The 23,651-nt window shown below is 37.2% G+C and overlaps 4 protein-coding genes across 5 annotated transcripts; 2 read left to right on the forward strand and 2 right to left on the reverse strand.

The window, feature by feature from the left end:
- The first annotated feature begins 45 nt into the window (after positions 1-45).
- On the forward strand, positions 46-1,179 carry LOC110886957 (cytidine deaminase 1). Its single transcript, XM_022134844.1, has one exon. The coding sequence runs from the start codon at positions 123-125 to the stop codon at positions 1,032-1,034; it is 912 nt and encodes a 303-aa protein (XP_021990536.1). The 5' UTR covers positions 46-122; the 3' UTR covers positions 1,035-1,179.
- Positions 1,180-1,403: 224 nt separating this feature from the next.
- Positions 1,404-2,636, forward strand: LOC110886956 (cylicin-2-like). The gene has a single exon (XM_022134842.2). It carries the CDS (start codon positions 1,404-1,406, stop codon positions 2,634-2,636), a length of 1,233 nt encoding a protein of 410 aa, XP_021990534.1.
- Positions 2,637-2,772: 136 nt separating this feature from the next.
- LOC110886958 (uncharacterized protein At4g29660) lies at positions 2,773-5,969 on the reverse strand. Its single transcript, XM_022134845.2, has 3 exons — positions 5,838-5,969; positions 3,198-3,402; positions 2,773-3,086 (listed from the first exon to the last, which is right to left on the reverse strand). Exons 2-3 carry the CDS (start codon positions 3,378-3,380, stop codon positions 2,976-2,978), a joined length of 294 nt encoding a protein of 97 aa, XP_021990537.1. The 5' UTR covers positions 3,381-3,402; positions 5,838-5,969; the 3' UTR covers positions 2,773-2,975.
- An 8,105-nt stretch (positions 5,970-14,074) lies between these two features.
- LOC110886959 (integrator complex subunit 3 homolog) lies at positions 14,075-19,237 on the reverse strand. Of its 2 annotated transcripts, XM_035978870.1 has the most exons (5): positions 19,032-19,236; positions 16,534-16,708; positions 15,230-15,969; positions 14,741-14,905; positions 14,075-14,387 (listed from the first exon to the last, which is right to left on the reverse strand). In XM_035978870.1, the coding sequence occupies exons 2-3, from the start codon at positions 16,697-16,699 to the stop codon at positions 15,296-15,298; spliced, it is 840 nt and encodes a 279-aa protein (XP_035834763.1). In that variant the 5' UTR covers positions 16,700-16,708; positions 19,032-19,236; the 3' UTR covers positions 14,075-14,387; positions 14,741-14,905; positions 15,230-15,295. The 2 variants fall into 2 exon arrangements, with proteins under 2 accessions (XP_035834763.1, XP_021990538.1); XM_022134846.2 differs by having other exon boundaries at positions 15,230-16,708; positions 19,032-19,237.
- Positions 19,238-23,651: the final 4,414 nt, after the last annotated feature.

The raw sequence follows: 23,651 nt of genomic DNA on the forward strand, positions 1-23,651 counted from the left end.
ACTAATCCCAAATCCCAATCAACCCCTATATATACACAACTCCCATCTTCCATCCACCCCCTCCCCATCACTCTCTCTTGATCACACAATAATAATAATATTATTATTATTCACACAAACCCATGGCCAATTACATAATCTCTGCTTCAGATGCTGAATCCATTGCCAAATCCAAAAATCTCACAGTCCCACAACTCCTTCCATCCCTCGTTCAATCTGCTCAGTCTCTCGCTCGTCCACCAATCTCCAACTTCCACGTGGGCGCCGTCGGTTTATCATCCGACGGCCGGATCTTCTTCGGCGGAAACGTCGAATTTCCCGGTTTACCCCTCCACCATTCCATTCATGCTGAACAGTTTCTGATCACTAACCTCGCCGCACACGGCGGAGGTCCTAAACTCCTATACGTCGCCGTTTCAGCAGCCCCTTGTGGCCATTGCCGTCAGTTTCTCCAAGAACTTCGGGGAGTTTGTGATACCCAGATCGTCATCACGGATCAACCTCAAGAAAACCCGGTTTACAAACCCATTTCCTCCATCTTACCCGACCCGTTTGGCCCCTTTGATCTGTTGGATCAAAACACGCCTCTGATTCTTGAAAAACATGATAACAAGTTATCGTTTAAAGATGACGACTTTCTTACAGAAAAGTTTTCGAATTTGTCGAATTTGTCAAATGGGTATTCTGAATTGGTGATGAAGAATGAGGTGGTGTTGAAAAACAAGGCTTTAGAGGCGGCGCGTGAGTCACACGCGCCGTACAGTGGGTGTCCGTCTGGGGTGGCGTTGATGGACTGTGAGGGGAAGGTGTATAAGGGGTCTTATATGGAGTCGGCTGCGTATAACCCTAGTATGATGCCGGTTCAGGCGGCTTTGGTGGCGTATATGGCGGCCGGTGGTGGCGGGTATGAGCGGATCGTGGCGGCGGTGTTGGTTGAGAAGGAAGGGGTGGTTGTTAGGCAGGAGGAGACTGCTAGGTTAATGTTGAATCATGTTTCACCAAAATGTGAGTTGAGAGTTGCCCATTGTGTGTAATTTGATTGATCAAACAATGATGATGCTAATTTAATAAAATTGTTACTCAATATTGAGCTTTACATATGTTAAGAAGCTATTATTTATCAATCAAGATTTGTAAGTTTCAAGTGTTTGATTTTAAGTTTAAATAATGTTTGATGAATCTTGTTTGTTCTCCAATGAATTGATCTAGTGACAAAGTGTGTTGTATAGGCTTATTATTTTTGGCCTTTAAGTAACAAGTTTCCTTTTATAGTAACTATGACTTTCTAATTCAAGAAAGTGTTAGCTATGTATAAGCATTACCAATCCTTGATGGCATAAAACTACCTAACACCCTTCTCCCTCACCTTCTACCCATTGTCTCTAAAAGAGAATTTAGAGACAATGGCTCTTTCAAAACAAATCTTAGTCATAATCTTTATTTCTGGTCTTGTCATTTTTGCAACATGCAAGAATGCCCATTCCGCGGCGTCCCTTGCATCGGACGCGGGCCCAATCCCACCCAAGGATAAAAAGGTCAAGCCAACGGATAAACCGTCTAACCCTTCTGAACTCCCGTTGCCTGACATCACAGGAATGTCGCCTGAATCACCAGATGAGAAAGAAGGCGACTCAAAGGATAAGAAAGAAGGTGATTCAAAGGATAAGAAAAAAGAAGGCGATTCAATAGATGAGAAAGAAGGCGATTCAATAGATGAGAAAGAAGACGATTCAAAGGGCAAGAAAGAAGACGATCCGAAGGACAAGAAAGAAGACGATTCAAAGGGCAAGAAAGAAGACGATCCGAAGGAGAAGAAAGAAGACGATTCGAAGGAGAAGAAAAAAGACGATTCGAAGGGCGATTCAAAGGATGAGAAAGAAGGCGATTCAAATGATAAGAAAGAAGATGATTCAAAGGATAAGCAAGAAGGTGATTCAAAGCATAAGAAAAAAGACGATTCGAAGGACAAGAAAGAAGACGATTCGAAGGATGAGAAAGAAGACGATTCAAAGGATGAGAAAGAAGACAATTCAAAGGATAAGAAAGAAGAGGGTTCAAAGGACAAGAAAAAAGGCGATTCAAAGGACAAGAAAAAGAAAAAAAAGGATAAGAAAGAAGGCGATTCAAAGGAGGGGAAAGAAGGCGATTCAACGGATGAGAAAGAAGGTGATTCAACAGATGAGAAAGAACGTGATTCAACAGATGAGAAAGAAGGCGGTCCAATTTCGAAAGACAAGAAAAAAGATGATTCAGTGGATGGGAAAGACGGCGATGTGGCTATCGTGGTGGCAAACCAAATGCGGAAAATTGAGAAAAAGATCCAGGAATTCAATGCATTACTCAAGAAACAGATGGACCACTCTGGGAAACCATCTGGGTCCCACGAGTGTGTTTTAGAGTGTGACGAGGTATTAGGTGCGGCTCTTGATGATATCAAGAAGACTCTAGATAGCCTTGATAACCAAAACCTAGTGAAAGCTAATTTTGATGTTAGTGCAGTTTCAACCAATGTAGACACTTGCAATGACTGCTTTGACGAGATGGTTGGCGGTGACCCAGAGGCCAAGAAACTAAGTGACTGGGTACAGAAGACCACTGGGGAGGCCCTTAAGGCTCTCCAAAACGCCGAATCCTAAATCATTTTATTACATACAAAAAAAGCGACATTCAAGATTGTGTCATCTTTTTTGATCATGCAAGAAATTCAACGATCCATAGCTCCTAAGCATGAAGCTTCATAACACAAAGAGCTTTTGAATTCCATGGTTATTATACTCTTAGGAATCATTCTAGAAGTCAAATATATATTTTAAATTATCCGCAGACCGCAAAGATAATAGAATGTAGTCACCGACTGTTTGTACAAATTATGTTAGATAGACATACCAAGATCGTTTATATATGTAGGAAATTTATAGCAGATTCAAACACGAGACTTCTCTTCCGTCATATTAAGTCCATTAATTTCTGTTTTTTCATTTGTTGGGTGGAAGAACAGTTCCTTTGTAAACCTTCCAAGGACCACCGTAGAATTTGGGTCTCATAATCGGTACCGCCTCGCCAGGATGATCTTCCCAGTATTTTTCCTGTTTGTTGCAAATAAATATAAGTAACTACACTCTAGCATTTATCAAATTCATAATTGGACCCCCCAAAGGATCAAATTGCAACGATCAAATTATCATTTTAAAAAGTACCTTGTAAAGTTGCTCGGTGATTGCAGCTCCAATGACCCCAGTATAGAAAGCACATACGTAGATTGTAACAAGAGGAGTAAATGATTTTGGGCGCTTGAATGGATCGACCATGGTCCAAAGAACTTCTTTCTCCCACTTAGTGTGCAAGTAATCAGCATATTTTCTCCACAAATAGGTTGCCATTCTTAAGCTTGTTTAACTATTCCTGATTCGTGACAAAAGTAGTTTTAGTGTTGCAACATATCTTGCAAATCCAAACGCAGTTCAAGATAGTCACAATTTTAAATAAATTTTAACAACCCCTTACATATGGGTAAGAAGCAACCAAGGGAGCCATATTAACAACCCCTTACATATGGGTAAGAAGCACCCAAGGGAGCCATATATGTACATATGCAAAGGAACTTATAAGATCATAGTTATTAAAGGCACTAGGCGCACTCAAGGCGCATAGGCCTCGCCTAGGGCCTAGGCGCAAAGCGCAAAAAAAGCGAGGGCCTGAGAAAAATAAAGCGCATAATGAAAAACTTTTAAAAATATATTATGTATTAGAAAAAGAATACTATTCTTCAAATAAAATAAACAAAGTCTATTATGTAACACTTTATATCATCTAATTAGTACCAAAATATTAGTGTATTAGTGTAGAAAAGTAGTTTTCCTTGATTAAAAGTAGAAATTTGGCTAGAATCTTGTCGGAATTTAGTCGGGAACTCTCCGGAATCTAGGAATCTTGCCGGAATGTGCGCTTGAACCATCACCTGGAGAGTTAAAGCGCAATTTCCCCGACTTAAAGCACAACTGCTTCGCCTCGCCTGAAAAATGGGCCTAGGCGCAAGAGGCGATGGCTTTTAACAACTATGTATAAGATCATATTAACATTCAAGTGTTGTGCTTTTCTTTTCTCCTTGAAGCCTCATCATCTCCATTTATTAACAATTTGGGTGGTGAATCCTGTGTTGTCAAGGTGCATAGGCACACTTAGGGCGCAAAGGCCTAGCCCCAGCCTAGACGCCAAGCGCTTAAAAAGTGATTTTTTAAGCTAGGTATAGAGTATAAAATACCATTTTTAGGGGTTTTAGACATTAAGACATGTCTAAGGCTTGTTTAGACTGTTTTAGGTTAATTTCATGCTTATTTAGGTTGATTCCAGCCTTATTTAGGGGTTTGTTAAAACCATTCTTGGCCAGAAAATGCTCTGAACCTGCGCCTGAGAGCCTGAAACCATAGTTGTTAAAAGCCATCACCTCTTGCACCTAGGCCCAATTTCCTAGCAAGGCGAGGCAATTGCGCCTTAAGTCAAGACAATTGCGCTTTAATTCTCCGAGTGATGGTTCATGTGCATATTCCAATGAGATTCCTAGATTCTGGAAAGTTTCCGGCCAAATTCCCTAAATTCTGGCAAGATTCCAGCTAGATTTCTACTTTTATATAACGGAAACTATTTTTCTACACTAATAAACTAGCATTTTATAACTTTTGGTACTAAATAGACGATATTAAATGTTATATGATAGCTTTAGTTTTATTTGATTTGAAGAATAGTATTAATTTTCTAATATATAAAAATATTTTAAGGTTTTTTTTTGCTGTACGCTTTTTTTTTCTCAGGCCCGCACTTTTTTTGCGCCTTGCGCCTAGGCCCCAGGCGAGACCTATGCGCCTTGCGCCTAGGCCCCAGGCGAGACCTATGCGCCTTGCGCCTAGGCCCCAGGCGAGACCTATGCGCCTTGAGTGCGCCTAACGCCTTTAATACCTATGCCTGAAACCGTGCTTTTCAGAGCGCAACGCATATGGTGGCGACCCAGGAGAGCGCCTTTGATAACATAGGGTGAATCGTGATGCTAAAAGCTCAAGTTTAAAACTTGCAAAATTTTACAAACTTATGAAAGTTACAAACTTCGAAAGATTTATCAAGGAGATAATCAATTCAATTCTACATACTAAGGGGACTAGGGGTGGTTTACTAGTGATAGAATCTATCACTCCCACTATCCAATCAAGTCATGCCATGTGCACAACCAATATTCTATCACTAGTGATAGAAATGTAGAGGGGGTGGTATCACTAGTGATGGTATCACAACCTTTTTTATTTATTCCATCAGTGTACAACTCCTCAGCACTAGAGTACAACCCACCATACACAAAGTTCCAAAGTTCAACGCGTGACCACCACAACGCGTTAACTCTTCCACGCGTGACCATCACTAGAGGCGGCGGTGTATAACGCGTGACCACATTTCATCACGGAACAATTTAGCTCCACCCCGGGTCCTCTAATACATGATTATTACATGAAAAAAGAACAATTGAGCTGGTGCATATGTCAGGAACTAACTACAAACTAATTAAATGCCCATTTGGACTAGTCAGGCATTTCATCAAACAGTTGGTGTGCATAGATACAAATGCGAATACAACATGAAGAAATAACATTATACATAATCTGATAACCAATAGTATTAATCGAACTAAGTTAAAGTAATTGATTTTAACAATCGGGGTTTCTCAAAAACCTATTAAATTCAAAACAAAAGACCTTTTCACAGGTTATGGAAATACAAAAAAGAAAACAATGAATTTCAGAAAGCAACATATACTCATATTATATAAATGATTAGAAGGAAAGAAAACAAACCGCCGGACAGGTTCAGAAAACCGGCGACTCCGATCGGCCGTTGAGAAGAGTGGAGCTGGCTATATTTGCAAGTGGCAACATAAAACTCAGTTTTCCATTTTTTCTCTTTTTTTAGATGCAGCTACACTTGTACTTTGTGCCTTATAAGTTGTAACTTCTATTCGTCATTTTCTCGGTAATTAGACTTGCACATTGTGGTTCAGGTGAGTATTCGGATTCATCCTATAATATTGCTTTACCTGATATTGACTAAACGCTAACTGGGCACTGGATAAAGCCGTTGCTGAAGCCACCTGACCCTGTTGTGGTCAAGGTGTGCAAGGGACTTAAGCAAATTTTCAAATTTTTGTTTTATGTTTATTGGTTCTAAATTTGTAAACTAATATCAATAGAAAACTAATTTTTATAAAACATCATGTTAAATAAAAAGACTGCAACCAACAAATAATACTAGTCTAAGACAAGATCATCGAGTTGTCTAGCCCATAAATGCTCGACCAATTCATGTCGAAGGTTTCCGTGTATCTCACGATTCTTGATATTCTGTATGTTTTGGAGTTTTTGTTCATCGGTGATTGTCATTCAATTCGTGGGACATCACCTTCGTAGTTTTGATAAATAGACATACATTGATCCTCCAAAATGATTTTATGTAGAATTAGACAAGTGTAGATGACGTCCATTATTTTCTCTCGTGTCATAAACCTTATTGGGTTGGCAATCAAATGAAATCTTTTCTTTAGAACTCCAAGCCCTCTTTTAATATCTTTTCTTACCGGTTCTTGCTTCTTTGTAAAGTACTTTCGTTCGTCATCAATTGTAGACGAAAAAGCTTGATCACGTGTCGACCACTCGTTGTAAATACCATCAACCAAGTAGTAGTCGTACTTGAAATGTTCCATGTTTGCATAAAACGATTGTGCGGGCTCAATCCCGTCGATGATGTCATCAAATATTGGGGATTGATTGATGACATTTAGGTCGTTATTTGACCTAGCAACTCCAAAAAACGCATGCCAAAACCAAAGATCATGTTGTGAAATAAATGAAGTGAATCGCGCGCGATTTTTTTGGACATTTCTAAATATTCATCCACTGTGTCTGACGAAATCCCATATGTTAGTTGTCGTAGAGCGGCTATTTTTGTATAATGGTGAACCCGAGTCTACCTATCGCATCTTCTCTTTGTTGAAAAAAGGATATCGTTCCGACAAATCAAACAACATGGGTATTAGGTGGTTATTTATAGAATTATTGTAAACTAAAAAAAATCAAAGCTTTGGCTCAAATTCCCACACATCCCAACGGTGAAATGTGCCACTAGCCCCCTCGCGCCTCACCCCTTGCGCCATTGCTCGCTTGACACCGTTGTGGTGTTCGCGAGCCATGGTGGCTGAGCCACGTGGCTGGCGCCTCGTGCTCACAGCTCCACAACGTGTAGTATTATATGTGAGAGTAACATAGATTACAATGCAAGATGCTAGATACATCCACAAATGTGTGTAGTCAGCTGTAGCTGTTGCAATGGATGTTCACGAAATAGAAAAAAAAATATATATGTTTTCTCTCCAACTTTATAAACATACGGCTTGATACTCACATTTCCAAGTTATCACCACTTTTACATTTATTTTTAATAATCAAATTCCTTTTATTATTAATTCATTTTTTCTATCTCCACATTATTCATAACGAAAATGATATGAACTAAACATTAAACTTTTAACCATAAAAAAACATTAAACTTTTAACCATAAAAATTAAAATTTCCACATCACGGCCACTTCTAAAATTTTTATTTGTGTTTTTTTTTATAAAAGTATCATTAAAAAATTAATGTGGTGTACAATTCACTAAAGCTTATAAGATCATTCGTAGTCGGACGTTTTTTGTAAAAAAAAAAAAAAAAAATTGTCCAATCACGCCCAGGTGCCGCCCCCTGGGCGTTTTGGGGCGTTATTCGAGAAAAAAAGGCGCTCGACGTTTTTTGAAACACGCCTAATTTTTGCTTTGGGGGACGAGATGACCGTTTGCAACGGTAACTTTCTTAATTTTTTTTAAATCCAATATAAAACACTATAAAATACCCACTAGCCATACACTTTTTTATAAAAAAACTCACACATCATCAAACTTTCTCTCTACTACTACAATTTAAAAAAAATGAACCCATTCTGACCCCCATTTGGTGTCCCCTCAAGACCTGGGAACCCGAATACAACCCAACCGCAACAAACCTTTAACCTTCAAGACATGGACCCGAACATGTTATCGTACGCGGCTTTCTTGAGTGGCGCTATTCCATTCGTGCAACCCACTTTCGGCTTTGGCCAAGTCGACGGCTCGCAACCATCACAACAACAACCCGAACCCGATGTGGATATCGTGCCGGAGACGCAACCCGAACCGGAGCGAGAGACATCGAAACACGGCAAAAGGTCGCATAAGAAGAAGGAACCGAACCAACCTCGACGTAAGCATTCTTACGTTAGTTGGACGAAGGACGAGGAATTCACGTTGTTTCGGGCGTGGGTCGATGTTTCGGAGGACCCTGATGTTGGTAAGTTTTATATTTTTTTACTTTTTTTTTCCTACACGTCGATTTTATTTTTTTTAACGTACAACTTTATTTTTATATTTATAGCAAACTTTCAAACGGGCCCGAATTTTGGAATAGGATTCGTGCACTTTTTTATAGCACGTGGGGTAAGGGCGAACATCGTGACAAAGATTCCATTTCTAGCAAATGGACCGACATCAACAACAAGTGTCACTCCTTCCAAGAAGTTTATCAACGTAACTACGATAATCGCCCGAGCGGAGAAGGTGACGTCGGGGTTTTAACGAGGGCTATGGAAGAGTACGATAGAACGAAAGGCGTTTTCCCGTACTATAAGTGTTGGGAACTACTACGAAAAAGTCCAAAGTGGACGGGCGTAGTGACCATGACGTCCAGTAGTAGACGTCGAGCTAAACGGTCAAAAACATTATCCTCCGTTGACCCTGAAACACCAACTTCTGATGCCCGCAATGTCGATCTAAATGTTGTTGTGGACGTTGACGAGCAAATTGAAGAAGAGTTGGCTCGACCACCCGGTAGAAGAAAATATAAGCGAACCGAGAAAAACCGGTGGAGTCATCTCCCGATCTCGACTTGAAGGAAGATTTCGAGGAGATGAACCGTCGTCTCCAAGACATTCGAGACCTCGGCCACCAACGTTGGGAGACTATGAAAGAACGCGTCGCCGAAAACAAAAAGTTTAACGAGGTGCAAACGGCGAGGCAAATGGAAAAGGACATTGAGTTTTTGTCCAAACCGATCAACCACCTCCGAGGCGACGCGTTGATCCTTGCGCAAATGCATCGCCAAAAAATTCGGGAAAAATACGGACTCTAGATCATCATCTTTTTTTTTAATTTTATTTTTTTCCGTTTTTTTATGTTGTTTTTTTTAATTTCTAGTAGTGTAATTTTTTTAAATCAATGAAGTTTTTAAGTTTTAATTTTTAAAAAATAAATAACTATGTAATGATTGCATGGGCGTTATTGGGTATTATTCCCACTACGGCACTTTTGCAATAACGCCCAATAATGCCCCCATGCTGACTGGACTACCACATGGCAGAAAACGCCCCATGGTGGGGGCATTATTGGGCTAACGACTACGCATGGTCTTAGATGATGACAGATGACTGTGCTTAAGTAGGATGATGACAATAATAACCATTAATCACGTAGTGACAAAAGTGCAAAAGGTATAGATCTATCAAGTTTGAGGTGCGCTCCACTCCTAGTTTGTTAACCCTTTAGGAGTGCTTTTGTGATCCCAATGGATGTCAGAGTTCTCTCGGTTTGGTTACTTACTTATGGCACATAGGTGAGTGTATTAGCTACACACAGATTGATCCTTAGATTCCATAGGCATCTTACATACTACGATTTCAATACCAGTTTACAAAGATAACAGCAAACATTCAAATACCAGTTTACAGATACGACAAAAATCATTTCATTACTGGTTTACAAACACAACAGTACATGTATCGGTTTATAAGCATAACAGAAAAACATTTCATTATCGATATATACAGATATGACATTTCAAACATTTTGGAATACTGTGATCTCACAAACCGGTTTTCAAATGCAAGACTTCAAATGTTTTAAGACGCATCTGATACAAAACAAAAAAACTATGAACTCGCTCAACTTTATGTAGATTTTTCTCGCATGTTCTTTCTCAGGTTGCATTTTCAAAACTATGGAACGGTTGGAATAGGAGAACCCATGGGGATTTGAGAGCTTAGTAGGCGCTCAACTTTCTAGAAGTCTAAGCTCAATTACTTCCAATCTGCAATGAAGATACCAGGCAGATCATGCAAACTCTGATTTTAGCAGGTGTGACACACACACTTTCATACCAGTAAACGTTTTTCTTTCTTTGCTTCGATAGTTAATATTGAGAGTTGGTCCATGAAACCCACAGAAAATAATCGTGTCTCCTTCTTGAAGGAGGTCATTAACCACTTCAACATCAATACTTCCAATACAGTAAACTTACTAGCTGGTTCTTCTTGTTCATGTTGAGGTTCAAGAACGTTGTTGCTCTTTCTCGACGAACCCAGACCCCTAAACTTATCCTCCAGACCCCCAACGTTATCCTCTGTCCTTCTTTTTCCGCTTTGATACAACGCCAAACCCTAACATGAAATCATGTCTGATGCTTTTGACTCTTCTTCCTAATGCGATAAATGAAATATTCAAGTTGAGTTACGGTTTCATTTATCGCGTTGCATCAATGAGGAAGAAGAGTCAAAAGCATCGAACAACTCTTGTTCAAGAGGATTTCACGTTGTATTAAAGCAATCGGATAGAGGATTTGAATAAAACCCTAAGTTGGTGTAAGGGATTTCAATCTTACTGTTAAAAAAAAGTGTTTGGGGATTGCTAACTCATTATAACTTTTCAAAAGTGTAAATTGCCAAAATGGTCCCTCTGATTTAGGCGGTTTAGCATTTTAATCATAACTATTTTTACCACAAAAATGAAGAAATATAACACCGTCAAGATAGTAGGAAAGCCTTTGCTTTAAATCTCTATTCTTTTGTTGTCCATTTAATGTTTGCTTTAAATCTCTATTCTTTTGTTGTCCATTTAATGTTTGATAACTGTATTAGTTACCGATTCACTAGTCTTACCAGTTTTTAAAACCACATCACAATTATTTAAAATTTAAATATATAAAAATATGATTTATATAAAATTTTAACAATAATAAGGAACTACTTTATCGTTTAGTCTTGATTAGTAATGTTAATACATGAAGCGTGAAACAAACTATGGAGTATGAAGTGGCAAATGAATTAGTAAATAAGATTTTGAAAGAAAAACAAATATTTACTTTTTTTAAATTCTACCTAACCCGTTGATCTGGTTCGCCGATTCAAACAGTCCACGCCATAACCAACCAACCTAAACAAAGGTGAAGAGTACTCAATCAAAACAAATATATGTGTTGTTCTTGGTCTGAGCTGTCGGTCCAATTCTGAGAAGGATACTCTAAAACTATAAAACATTGTGTATGCGTGAAACATACACATGAAAGATTTTTGGAATTAGATCAATATATTTGTGTATCACTTGTTATGTCTACATTGGAATACAAATAAATAATGCTTGTGATGTATCAGCACATAGAGATGCCTATATACATCTTTATTTCTTTAACCTCTCTACCATGCCTATGATCCCTATCATTATATATAGGGTGTAAGCTATTCTTATCCCTGTAAGTGATAAACATGCAAAATACATGTATTTTTACAGATTAATGCGGTACTATGCTAGTACCAAATCAAAACTACTGATCCCAAAAAAAAATGCAAAAGTGGGTACCAGTGAAAAACAGAAAAAGTGAGTACGATTCCATACAGGTACGGTTTCGATACTCGGTGCCAAATGTTCATCCCTATTTGTTTTCACATTATTCTAAATTATTTATTTAATAGAAAATTTTTACCAATCATTTTTGTCCAAGTGATTTGTACTTGTCCTTTTTATTTCGAAATGGCCGGTTTATGTTAATTATTTCAATTAAAAAATATATAATATAACTTTTTTTATTATCTTTATATTATAAGATTAACTTATTACAAATGGGGGCCGTTCATTTTTAATCTAACGGGTGTCATTGACTTGCAACATCCTAGAAGATTTTTGGAATTAATATATTTTCAAATGAGTCACAGAAAGCCATGGTGTGCTTAATTCTAAACTCTAGTAGCTCTTCCATTAGTGATCACCTCATAAATAACTATTCACCTTCACCGTACCCGAGAGCGGAAGCTATCGCCCGAAACCCACATTTTAAATCACCTAACACGTTATGTATGCGTGCAACGTACACATGGAAGATGTATGGAATTACATCAATATATTTGTGTATCAAAAGCTTTTGATGTTTGATCTTGGTTCAACCCCATGAAATCATAGCACGACGCATTTTGTCTGACAATATCTTGGTTCAACCCCATGAAACCATAGCACAATGCATTTAAAAGATTGGTAAAAAAAACCTTGTCCGTCAGTATCTTGGGTCATGAACGAACTTGGTTCACCAGCAACTTGGTAGTTCACAAATAGACTTGCGTAACCCACATTATCATCATAGTCCTTGAATGGTTTTTTCCGTCAATATCTTGATTTATGAATGGACTTGGTTCCAGGTACTTGATAGTTCACATATGGACTAATGTAAATGAACCTCTCTGTTTCTTCCCAACAATCCCACCCCCGCTACACCCTTCCGGCCGACCATGCTGCTACCGTTAGTTTATGAATTTTGTAGCCAGTCACTCAGGTCGGGTCGCAGGTCGGGTCGACCCTATCCGAGCCACCGTCACCAGAAAATCGAGCCATCATTGCTACTATATATGTTTTAGATTCCAACCCTCAACGTTTGATTTGCAATTGTAACCCGTATTTCTACCGCCGTACACAGTAGATTGCTTCTGCTCTAATGAAAAGTTCCACCGACACAATTGTCGCCTTCTTCTTCTCCAACGGTACAAAATCAGAACATGTTTCAGAAAGTTGCAACAATGGCATTAGACGTCATTGAAGAAGGATTAAAAGCTCAAGAGAACATGAGTCCATTACCGAAAACGGTAGATCATAATGTCCACTTGATTTAAGAGTGTGTAATCCTTCAAAGAAATGAGTCTGAGTTAGGTGACAAAAGCTATTTATAACATGGCCTGATTGGGTTATGCAAGTCTTTACTTAAATCTTTATCACATTAATTGTTTGAGACATTTTGGGATAAGTTGCTTAATGATTGTTCTGAATCTATAACCTGTGGAACACTTGCTATATATGTTATGCAGTGGGTGGGTTAACGGAGGGTGCTCGTTGATGGTGAGGGTTGGTTGGGGGTGATGATGAAGAGAATGGTGGGCTCCACTTGACTTAAATATATTTCTTTTTACATTTAAGAAATTTTTTTTAATAACAAGGGTTTTAGTAATTTCACGTCCACTTAACACCAAAAAGTACCATCTTGCAGATACTCAAATGCAAAGTCCATCTTGTTAATACTTATTAATACATTTCAAAATATGTCAAAGCAATCAACAAGAAGCCTTAGGCCCCACCATCTCACGAAAAGTACCATCTCAAATCTTGCAGACACTCAAATGCGAAGTCCTTCAATGCACTCTTCTCAAATGCAAAATCCACGTAAACTATATATTTTGCATTGGCCATGGTCTAAATTACATAGAAGGTTATTGTGGTTTGGTTCAAATTACAGATATCATTTTTGTCGTTTAACAGTTTCGAATATAATCTTTAACCACCTTAGACTCAACCTAATCTCCCCAAACCATCGATGGTGCTTTGTTCATGTGGGTGTTTCAGTTCCATATCAGAACAAATATAGACTTGTAATGGTTTTTGTTTGACCCTTTTGGGTACAATCTATGGAAAGTGAAGGTATATGTAATTGTTCATCCTTTTTCTTTTACCCTTTAGAACGTGACTAAATATAGTGACTACTTTGACATAATTGAGCAAGTTGAGTACTTTGAACATACTAATAACCATACATTGAGCATAATCATAAAATTTTATAAGACATGTCCAAACACACCTAAATCCATATCATTTGTTCATTGATGTATATGTTGTCATTTATAAAGTTATAAATTAAATTTAATAGAAGGAAAACAACATCAATAGATCAAATAATGCTGCCTGTGTTACCTCACTAAAATTTTAGACACACAAAAATATACATACCAAAAATACATATGCATTTTTCAATCAGCATTACAATATTAGCAAGAATGAAAGCTATAAACACTATATGAGATGCATAGAATGAGGGTTTTTTTTTTTTTTTTTTTTTTCTGTCTAAGACGACGGTGATCCTGGTTGTTTGGCTTTTGCAGCTGACACAGTTTCCACGTTTACATCTCCGACACCTTTGTTAGGGACAATGCTGCATCGATCCGTGTTGTGTGTCTGGATTGCATCCTTAATTTTCTGAAACTGTACAGGTTGAACAGATAAAACTTACGTAATGTTTGGGATTGCCTGTAAAACCGGTTACCAGCTTCTTGTGTTTCTTAAAAACAAATAAGCACTTTTGAGTGTTTCGATGAAGAAAAGCGTTTATGCTTATCTATTTATTTTAGGGTGAAATAAGTGTTTTCAACCAGTGGTTTGTGGGTCAACCCGACCCGTTTTGACTTGCACCAAGCGACTAATCATGCTGACCCATTACCCAACCTGCCCATTTTGCAATATCGTCATACATGTTCCGTGTCTGATGTGTTTATAACACTAATAAAAAAAACTAATATAACCCTAATAAAGAGATTTACAGGTCAAAATTTACTTACTTTAGCAAGTGAACAAGAAAAGGATTCAAGTTGACCATCTGCACCTCGATAAAAATGGAAATATGGAAGGACTTTTACATTCAAGTTCTTGCACATCGGTTTATTCTCATCGAAGTTGACTTTCAAAAACAAGATTTCAGGGTGTTCTTGAGCCGTCTTGCAAAGCTGAAAGTATTAGTTAAAGACAAAAGTCAAAAACATCCATAAAATGATCCAAGATTGCTTGATCTCATTTAAATCCAAATAGATTGCTCTCGAATTTTGGACTGATTTCGCATATATCCTTCTAAAACATCCATGGTTGTAGAAATCGCTAGTCGTTAGTCGGCTAGTGGGGTGGGGACTAGCGATTAATCGGAATTAATTGGAATTAATCGGGATTAATTGCGATTAATCGAAATTCATCGGTGATTAATCGACGCCTAGTCAGGATTTTTACAACCATGATTAAAACATGAATCAAACATCAAGATATGTAAGAATGCAAACCTGACTAAAAGACCCATGACCCGTATTAGTATAAACCAGCATAATACAATCAGATTCCAGCACGGATCACGCAAGAGTAACAGGCTGCAAGTGGTTGAACCCGCTCACATTCTTACACGACAACATCTTCACAAGTCTCTCTTTAAGAAAAGGAGAAAGCATATCACAACAAGTCAAAACATCAAACGACTGAACGACGCCTTTTCGTTTAAGTACATCAAGAGCAGACGATACACCCTTCAAAATCAAATCTTTCCTGTCAATATCATAATGATCCACCAAAAGGAACAGAAACTCCAAAAGATTATGCGTCATGTGTATATATTTGGGCACCGAGTTCACCATCAACAAGATCGCAGGCTCGATGTTCATAATATTATCAACGTTTTCTTCGAAGAAAAGCCAGTCATAGAACAACGCCAGCTTCACATTAGCTTCGATATGATTCTTGGTACAGCATTTTAGTAACCAACCAACGATAATCCATCTCGGGATCACATTTGAGAGGAGTATATCATTAGACGGGTGATGGGCACAACAGATAAACCGTACAATGTCAATCACAACGGTTTCTTTCTCGGGACCATTAAGAAACTTCCTTCCAAACCAAATCTGATATCGAGTTTGACTTCCGAGTTTAACTTGCGTAAGCAAGAACCGCAAATGAGTCTCCATCTCCGGCGTGATACGAAGTAAAAAGTACCGGCTGCAAGTCCTGGACCGATATAACTGACACGCATCTGAAGAACGCGATAACAGATCTTTCCATAAATCATGAAATTCAGGCACATGAACTAAATCTTGTAAAACCCTAATCAAATCCCTACCAATTTTCAAGCACAAATGAAACTGATCCTTAAAAACCCGAATACAAAATTCGATCTCTTTCTGCTTCAAAACCTTCAACTTGGAATTCAAACACACTCTGCAATGATCAGACAAAACCCTAAGAAACACATACAACGCACTCGATATGATCATCGGCTGTTCTTCTACCAAACATTCCCATTTTCCCCATAATAGATTAACCATTTCCGAACACAACCATAGATTCGACTCACCCAAATCGCCACCACGAATTTGCCTCAACAAAGCCACTAACAAACTATCAACCCCTACAGCTGACACATCAACCAATTCTAAAGAAACATAAAGTAACTGAACTTTCACATTCTCAACAAGCTTTGAATACAGTTCATCAACTACTTTACACACTAAATTTGTAAAGAAACAATACCCATCAGTTACAATGCCATGTAAGTGCTTCAAATGAACTTTTGCCAAATGAGTTTCGGATAATATACCGTATAATATAGCCCGGTTGAGATTGAAGTATTCGGGTTCTGTACGGATTGTTAGTGGAAAAGGGGGCCTTAATTCGGGTTCCAGAAGCCGGAAAGCTTCAATTAGCGACGATTCAAGTGGGTTATCGGCTTCATAGGTGGATTTGTGAATCAGTGAGGATGCCATCTACATAAACTGGTGACAAAAGTGAGATCAATCAATAGAAATCACAGAGGCAAACTTATTAGTAATGTAAACATTCCTATAATTGCTGCTAAATTGACGTGGACTGAAATCGTATTAATAATCGAATGATTGCTGTTAAAAAATTGTCATTGAAGCTACTGCTAATCTAACTAGGAACAGCTCGAAACACCTGCAACTTTTTGAAACAAATCGCCTATTTGATCGAACAAATCGGGCCCAGTGATTAAAGTTTAAACAGAAGCAATCGGTTCCAGTATTCGAACAAATTGAATCAAACCTCTAAAGGCGCAGCGATTTGAACAAATTGAACGATACATAGAAGATTAGGGTTTAGAGGGGAGAGTTAAAAGAGGAAGGGTTTATATAAAGAGTAAATTACTAATTAATTTAACCCCTTCAGTCTAAAAATAAATCTTTTAACATATCAGACCCTAAGATTGCATTTTATAATGATTTTGTCCCCTAACACTAAACATTTATTCAGCCCTTCAGCATGAGCATACTCTCTTCATAAAAAGAACACCGAAGGGTAGCAGTTTAAACGTTAACATTTATGTTGACGATTTAATTTTTTCAGGTGATGATGGAGATATTGGAAGATTTTAAGGAGTCATAATCCATCAGTTAGTAAATGGTAAACTGTATAATACTTAACGGAAATGTGTAATGAGTAACGAGCATGTTCATGACTACAATCATGTAGAATTCTGAATTGGTTCTTGTACAGTTATGCACCAGTCTGAGAGTACATTTACCGCAAACTTACATAATTACATTGAAACATCTTATCTTGATTACCCAAATGCAAACAGCTAACTAAAACGTCTCTTTCGATATAAGTTAACTATATCGTTATGTAAGACCAATGAGCTATTTCCAGTATACTCTATACAAAGATATGAGCATTGTATATCATAAATTAAGCTACATAATAGTTATTTCCATTGTACCATATGAAAATTTTCTCTTATCTACAAACTTGTGTACTAAGCAGTCAATAGCGGTGCTATAGCGGTTAGCGGACCTCTGGGTGTGTAGCGGTCCAAATAGCGGTGCTAAATACCGCTAAATAGCAGTAACGCAGTAGAACGAGGCAACACAGTAAAGCAGGCTATGCAGTTAAAGCGGTCCAAAATCGAATAGCGGTCAAGGTCCGCTATATGATATATAGGTTATAGCGGTGATATAGCGGTAATTTTTATACCATGCATAATTTATGTATTTATATATATATATATATATAAATATATCTTTGAAAAATATTAATAGTAATATCAAAATTCATAGCAATATCATTCCATTATCAAAAACCTGTTGCAAATCAAATACTAATAGTAACTTTGAAGTATTTAATTTAAGAATTAACACAATCAAACACCATTGCTGCTATAACCACTATAGGCCACCGCTATAGCGGTATTTAGCGCCGCTAATAGCGGAACCGCTATAGGCCACCGCTATTTGGACCGCTACACACCCTGAGGTCCGCTAACCGCTATAGCACCGCTATTGACTGCTTAGAACGCAGGTAGGTGTTTGATTGTGTTAATTCTTAAATTATGTTAGATTTGCAACAGGTTTTTGATAATGGAATGATATTACTATGAATTTTGATATTACTATTAATATTTTTCAAAGATATATTTATATATATATAAAAATACATAAATTATGCATGGTATAAAAATTACCGCTATATCACCGCTATCGGCTATACCACCGCTATAACCTATATATCATATAGCGGACCTTGACCGCTATTCGATTTTGGACCGCTATAACTGCATAGCTTGTATACGCCACCAATCAGGTGTTACAATTAAATGATTGTTCCTGATTATACATCTGGTTTAGAGCTGGCAATTCATGACCTATTTATGAATTATGACACGATTAAACATGTTTAATAAAAACTCCGCTATGTAATTTTATATTTTTCTAAAACTAATTAAAATTCGGAAGCTACGCTCCATCATTTCTCATTCTCGGTACATAAAACATAGAACTGTGTTATATAAAGTAGTTAAACTGGTCATATTCATGTGTTGCTCCTTGTATTAACCAAATCGTCTCTGAGGTGTTTACTGCGATTAGACCTGTTTTGCCAGCCCTAATCCGGTTAACTACAAATATCCTTGAATTGCGAGAGTATGAAATCAGATCTAATCATCTAATAACCATAATATGCAGCTAATAACATGATTCAACAGCACAACACATAAAATCTTCAACCAGTTGCAACTAATCAGTCAAGGATTAACCAAAACGAGGTCGTTTCGATTCAATAACGGGATTAATGAACAATACTCACCTTTAGGGTTTTGATTTTAGAAAATCCGGCACGATACATGACAATCGACGCGTGATTCAAAACCGAAGAAAGAGACTGTGTTGATCGATTTGGTGTTCACCGACCGGTTCCGGCTCTGATGGTTGCGATGGAATTTGAGGGTTTGAGAGACGAAAACGAAGAGGGTTCGCACGTGTGAGAATAGTTCTCTCGCCGGCACAGGTAAGATCTGGGCTTGGCCCGCTTTCTCACATGGGCATTTTGTCCGATGGCCCGTTAACCCGGTTTATCACGATCCACTTCACCAAAAAAACCGGTTTAGACCCGACCTGACACGCCAGTTTGTAATTTTGTTCTCTAAAATCAGTTTGGACCTGGCCCGATTTGAAAGCATGTCAAAAAATCGGTTTTTTTCCCAAACCGGTTTGAGACCGACCCTAATTGGTTGGATAGGTTCGATTATTCCTCCCACCCCCACCCTAAACCGATTTATAACTCGAACCTGTTTTTTTACAGACCATTTTTTTCTATTCACCATATTAGTGTCTGCGAACTCATATGTCATATCATGTAGATCGTATGGGTTGTATGATCCATATCACGGGGTGAAAATGTCGTATAGGTTTGTCAGTGGTAACATCAGGCATTGTGTCGTATGATTTGGCCCTCATACAACCCATATGACTAGTTTTCACCTTATAATACGACTCGTATGACTAAAATACAATTTGTTTTGACCATTTTTTGCTCTATGATATGGCTCGTATGACACGTTGGTAATGCCTGGATGGTGTGTCAATGGTGTTTGTATAGTGACGCCTTATAAATAACAATAGTATTCTTTTTCCTAATTCTCTATATGCTTGTACTTTTTTTCTTTAAATTTAAGATACATAAGACACTTATTTAACCATCCAAACTTCTTTCTTTCGTGAAATAAGTAGAATTGCATACAAGTGCATTATACGATTGTTGTGTTTCTATATTTTAAAGTTGTTATGTGTTAAACATGTCCCTAAGGTTGCTTGGTGTAGGCTCGCGCCCTCGCCACATCACCCCACTGGCGCCCCACACACCATCTCCTAAGCATGAATGAAGGGCGTCATCGTTATATTCGCTATCCCTTTAGAGGGCGTGAGAGGAAGAAAAGGAGGGGGGCTACTTGCATGAATATATATGTTATATAAATGGTAAAGAAAAACATAGCAAAAAACTCATTGTTGGAATAGTGTGTATGACGTTACTATGTTACAAGGCAGGACAAAGATATACATGTCGCAAAAAGTAGAGAATAATGTGTGTGTTGGTTATCAAACATGAAATGTATGTGTTAATATGCATAAAATATGTAATCGAAAAGCTATTGTTTGGATAAACAAAAGAAAGACAATTATTTGAGAAGAAAAATGAAAGAAGTTGATGAATATGGATGAATGGTAAATACTTTTTCTTTGAGTATATTACGGCTTTTAGTGTAAACTTTTGTTTACATCCCTTTTAATTTTTTCGGTTGTCATTTAGCTAATTTTCATTTATATTCTATGTATTTCTATGTACGTTACTTCTTTGTCATTTAGTAATTTCATTTATATACTCTGTACTTTACAACCTATTTTTCTTTTACCAATTTATACTACATCCTTGTACTCTACTCCGTTGTCATTTAGGTATTGTTTGTTTTTTCTGAGGTAAAATGTATGCAGTCTGCGACCACATCTACAGACATCTATAGCAGAAGTTGTGGACCGAATCTCTACAGTCTGCAAGAAGAAGACTGTTTGTTTTGGGTTTAATCTGAAAACAAACTTCAAATAATCATAAAACATACCATACCAGAATTGTGAAAACAAATAATCATAAAACTTCAAATAATTTGAAAACAAACTTCAAATAATCATAGAACATACCAGAATCGTGTCGACTTTTGGCTTTGAAGGTCGGATTTGAAGGGGGTGGTCGGCTGTGAAGGGGGTGGCTGGTTGTGAAGGATGGCGGCTGAGGAGGGAGGCGGCTGGGGGAAGATGGCGGTGATACTGTCGGCGGGGATGATAACGTCGGCTGCGGTCAAGAGGGTGTCGGATGAGGAGGGAGGCGGCTGGGGGAAGATGGTCATCGCTGGGGAAGAAGGTGGACGTTGGTGAAGAAGAGGTGGAGGAGAGGTGCTAGGGTTTTGATAAGAGATGTATGTGTTTTGAGATTAGGAAAGAAGAAGAGGTTAGAAGTGTTGAAGAGAGGGTTGGAAGAGGTGGGAAGACATTGGACCATGTCTGCGTGGGGAAGAGGTGGGGAAGAGGACGCGCAGAGGTTTGAAGACATTTTTTAATGAAATGTCTTCTAAAAACGGTCTGCAGAGCTGAACGTTTATGCGTGGTGTGCGCGGCGCAGACATAAAAGGCCAGAAAAGGTTTTTCTGAAAAAAACAAACACTACCTTAGTGTTATGTCATTTAGTTAATATTCGTTTACACCCCGTCTACGGTATTCCTTTGTCATTTAGTGTTTTCTCATTTAGCAATTTTCATTTTGACTTTACCCCATCTATGGTACTCCTTTCATCTACGAATATGGCCATCATGAACCCAATCCGATGATTCGACCCACAACTTCTTAGTCCAAATATGTGCATATTTGTTATTCAGATTTCAGTATTCACTGTTTTAGAAAAAAAAAAAACAATGCCCTCTCCACTATATATTAAACATGATCCATGCACATACGATACTCAGGAAGGGGGACGAGAGTCGTTTATGAACCCAATTATGTTTTATCTCATCTGTCATCTAAACAAGAGATACGCTAGAGAAAAAAAAAAAACATTTTCCTGTAAGTTCATTATCATTTTAGTAATATATTTCTAGGGTAAAGTTCTTGTACAAATAATCTTAACATACTAAACATACAAATTGAAGGAAAACTCAAAAAGACAAGGTGGCATTTTTGTAATTATCAATAACTATCAAAGTTACTCTACAAATATACCTAAAAAAACCTAACCACTCCCCCCACCCCCAAAAAAAACCTAAACCCCCCCCCCCCCAAAAAAAAAAAACCTAAAAAAAACCTACCCCCCACCCCCCAAAGACCTAAAAAAAACCTAACCCCCCCCCCCACCCCCAAAAACCTAAAAAAAATCTAACCCCCCCCCCCCCCCCCCCCACCCAAGCTAAAATGCTAAAAACTAAACCCCCCAAAAAACCTTAAAAAATCTAAAAAAATAAAAAAAAAACACACAAATTATTTTATTTTATTTTTTTTAACATTTTTTATTAAAAAATCGCTACTTTTAGTAGCAGCAAAAAAAAAAAAAAATTTTTTTTTTTTTTTGCTAACAAAATGTAGCGATTTTTTAATAAAAATGTTAAAAAAAAATTTGTGTTTTTTTAGGTATTTTTGGTTGTAACTTTGATAGTTGGTGGTAATTACAAAAATGCCACCTTGTCTTTTTGGGTTTTCCTTCAATTTGTATGTTTAGTATGTTAAGATTATTTGTATTTGATCTTTTGCCTATATTTCTATATATAATTGGTAAAAGGTCTAGTGGTATAGTGTTTGCATCCCATAAAAATGACGTGGATTTAAATTCTTATTAGTATAAAGTTAGATGAAAAAAATTGTTGTTAAAAAATTAATTAATTACAAAAATGATAAATGGAAAAAAAAATTGTTAGTTGTCCACTATTTTTAGAGATCTATTTTTAGTGTATCCATCTACTTGTTATATTATATTATCATATCCTATTTCTAATAAATAATTTCAAAGAATACCAAGTATCAACACCATATCATCTTTTAAAGAAATTCTTTTTAATAAAATGATTTTTTTATTATTTGTTGAATCAGGTTAGTATTATAAAATGAAAACATTGCTTATTTTAAGATTCTCACCTTAATATTTTTCATTACTTCAAATATATCTTTAAGTTAACCAATTTTTTTTGATAGATTAGATCTACTAAACCTTCCTACAAAATCCACCCTTACTTCAAATATATCTTTAATGTATATTTTAATGATAATGATATTTTTGAATTAAACCTTATGTAAAAGATTTTTTATGAAATCCTTTTATATTAGATTTATAATAATAATAATAATAATAATAATAATAATAATTTTAAGCAAATATGTAACAAATTCTTTAATGTATTTGATGAAAATTATTTCATTACTTAATAATGATGTAAAAATAATTAACAAAGTTTCGAAAGAATCGAAGACTGTGACGAGAGTTGTTCAACACTTTATAAGCGGGTAGAGTATTAATTACTGTGAGCAAAAGATTGCAAGTTTGTGAGATGAAGATCAGGTATACCTACATGGGTTGTTTCCATAGACCTGAGAGATGCCCCGAAAGGAATAGAGGTGGCTATCCAAGTATGACACTTCACTTAGTTTAATAGTTTAATCATTATCTTGATTACATAAATTGTATATTCTATATTATGCGATGAGCGAATTATGCGTGTTTTGAGATCAAGCATGTTTTAACCATAGTTATTAAAACCGAACGCTTTTGGCGCCTAGGCGATTTTTCTAAGCGGTGCGCATTGAGTTCGCTCTTACTTCATAGCTAATTATAGCGCAGTTTTTTAATTTGTAAATTCCTAAGATTTAAATATTAAAGTATATATAGAGGTTACTT

Source organism: Helianthus annuus, chromosome 10 (genome assembly GCF_002127325.2).
Source record: "Helianthus annuus cultivar XRQ/B chromosome 10, HanXRQr2.0-SUNRISE, whole genome shotgun sequence".
NCBI lineage: Eukaryota > Viridiplantae > Streptophyta > Magnoliopsida > Asterales > Asteraceae > Helianthus > Helianthus annuus.

Coding starts and splice junctions, on each gene's coding strand:
- LOC110886956 (XM_022134842.2), top strand. CDS start 1,404: ATGGCTCTTTCAAAACAAATCTTAGTCATAATCTTTATTTCTGGTCTT.
- LOC110886958 (XM_022134845.2), bottom strand. CDS start 3,380: ATGGCAACCTATTTGTGGAGAAAATATGCTGATTACTTGCACACTAAG. Junction 3,087..3,197: donor TCACCGAGCAACTTTACAAG/GTACTTTTTAAA, acceptor TGCAACAAACAG/GAAAAATACTGGGAAGATCA.
- LOC110886959 (XM_022134846.2), bottom strand. CDS start 16,699: ATGGCATCCTCACTGATTCACAAATCCACCTATGAAGCCGATAACCCA.
- LOC110886957 (XM_022134844.1), top strand. CDS start 123: ATGGCCAATTACATAATCTCTGCTTCAGATGCTGAATCCATTGCCAAA.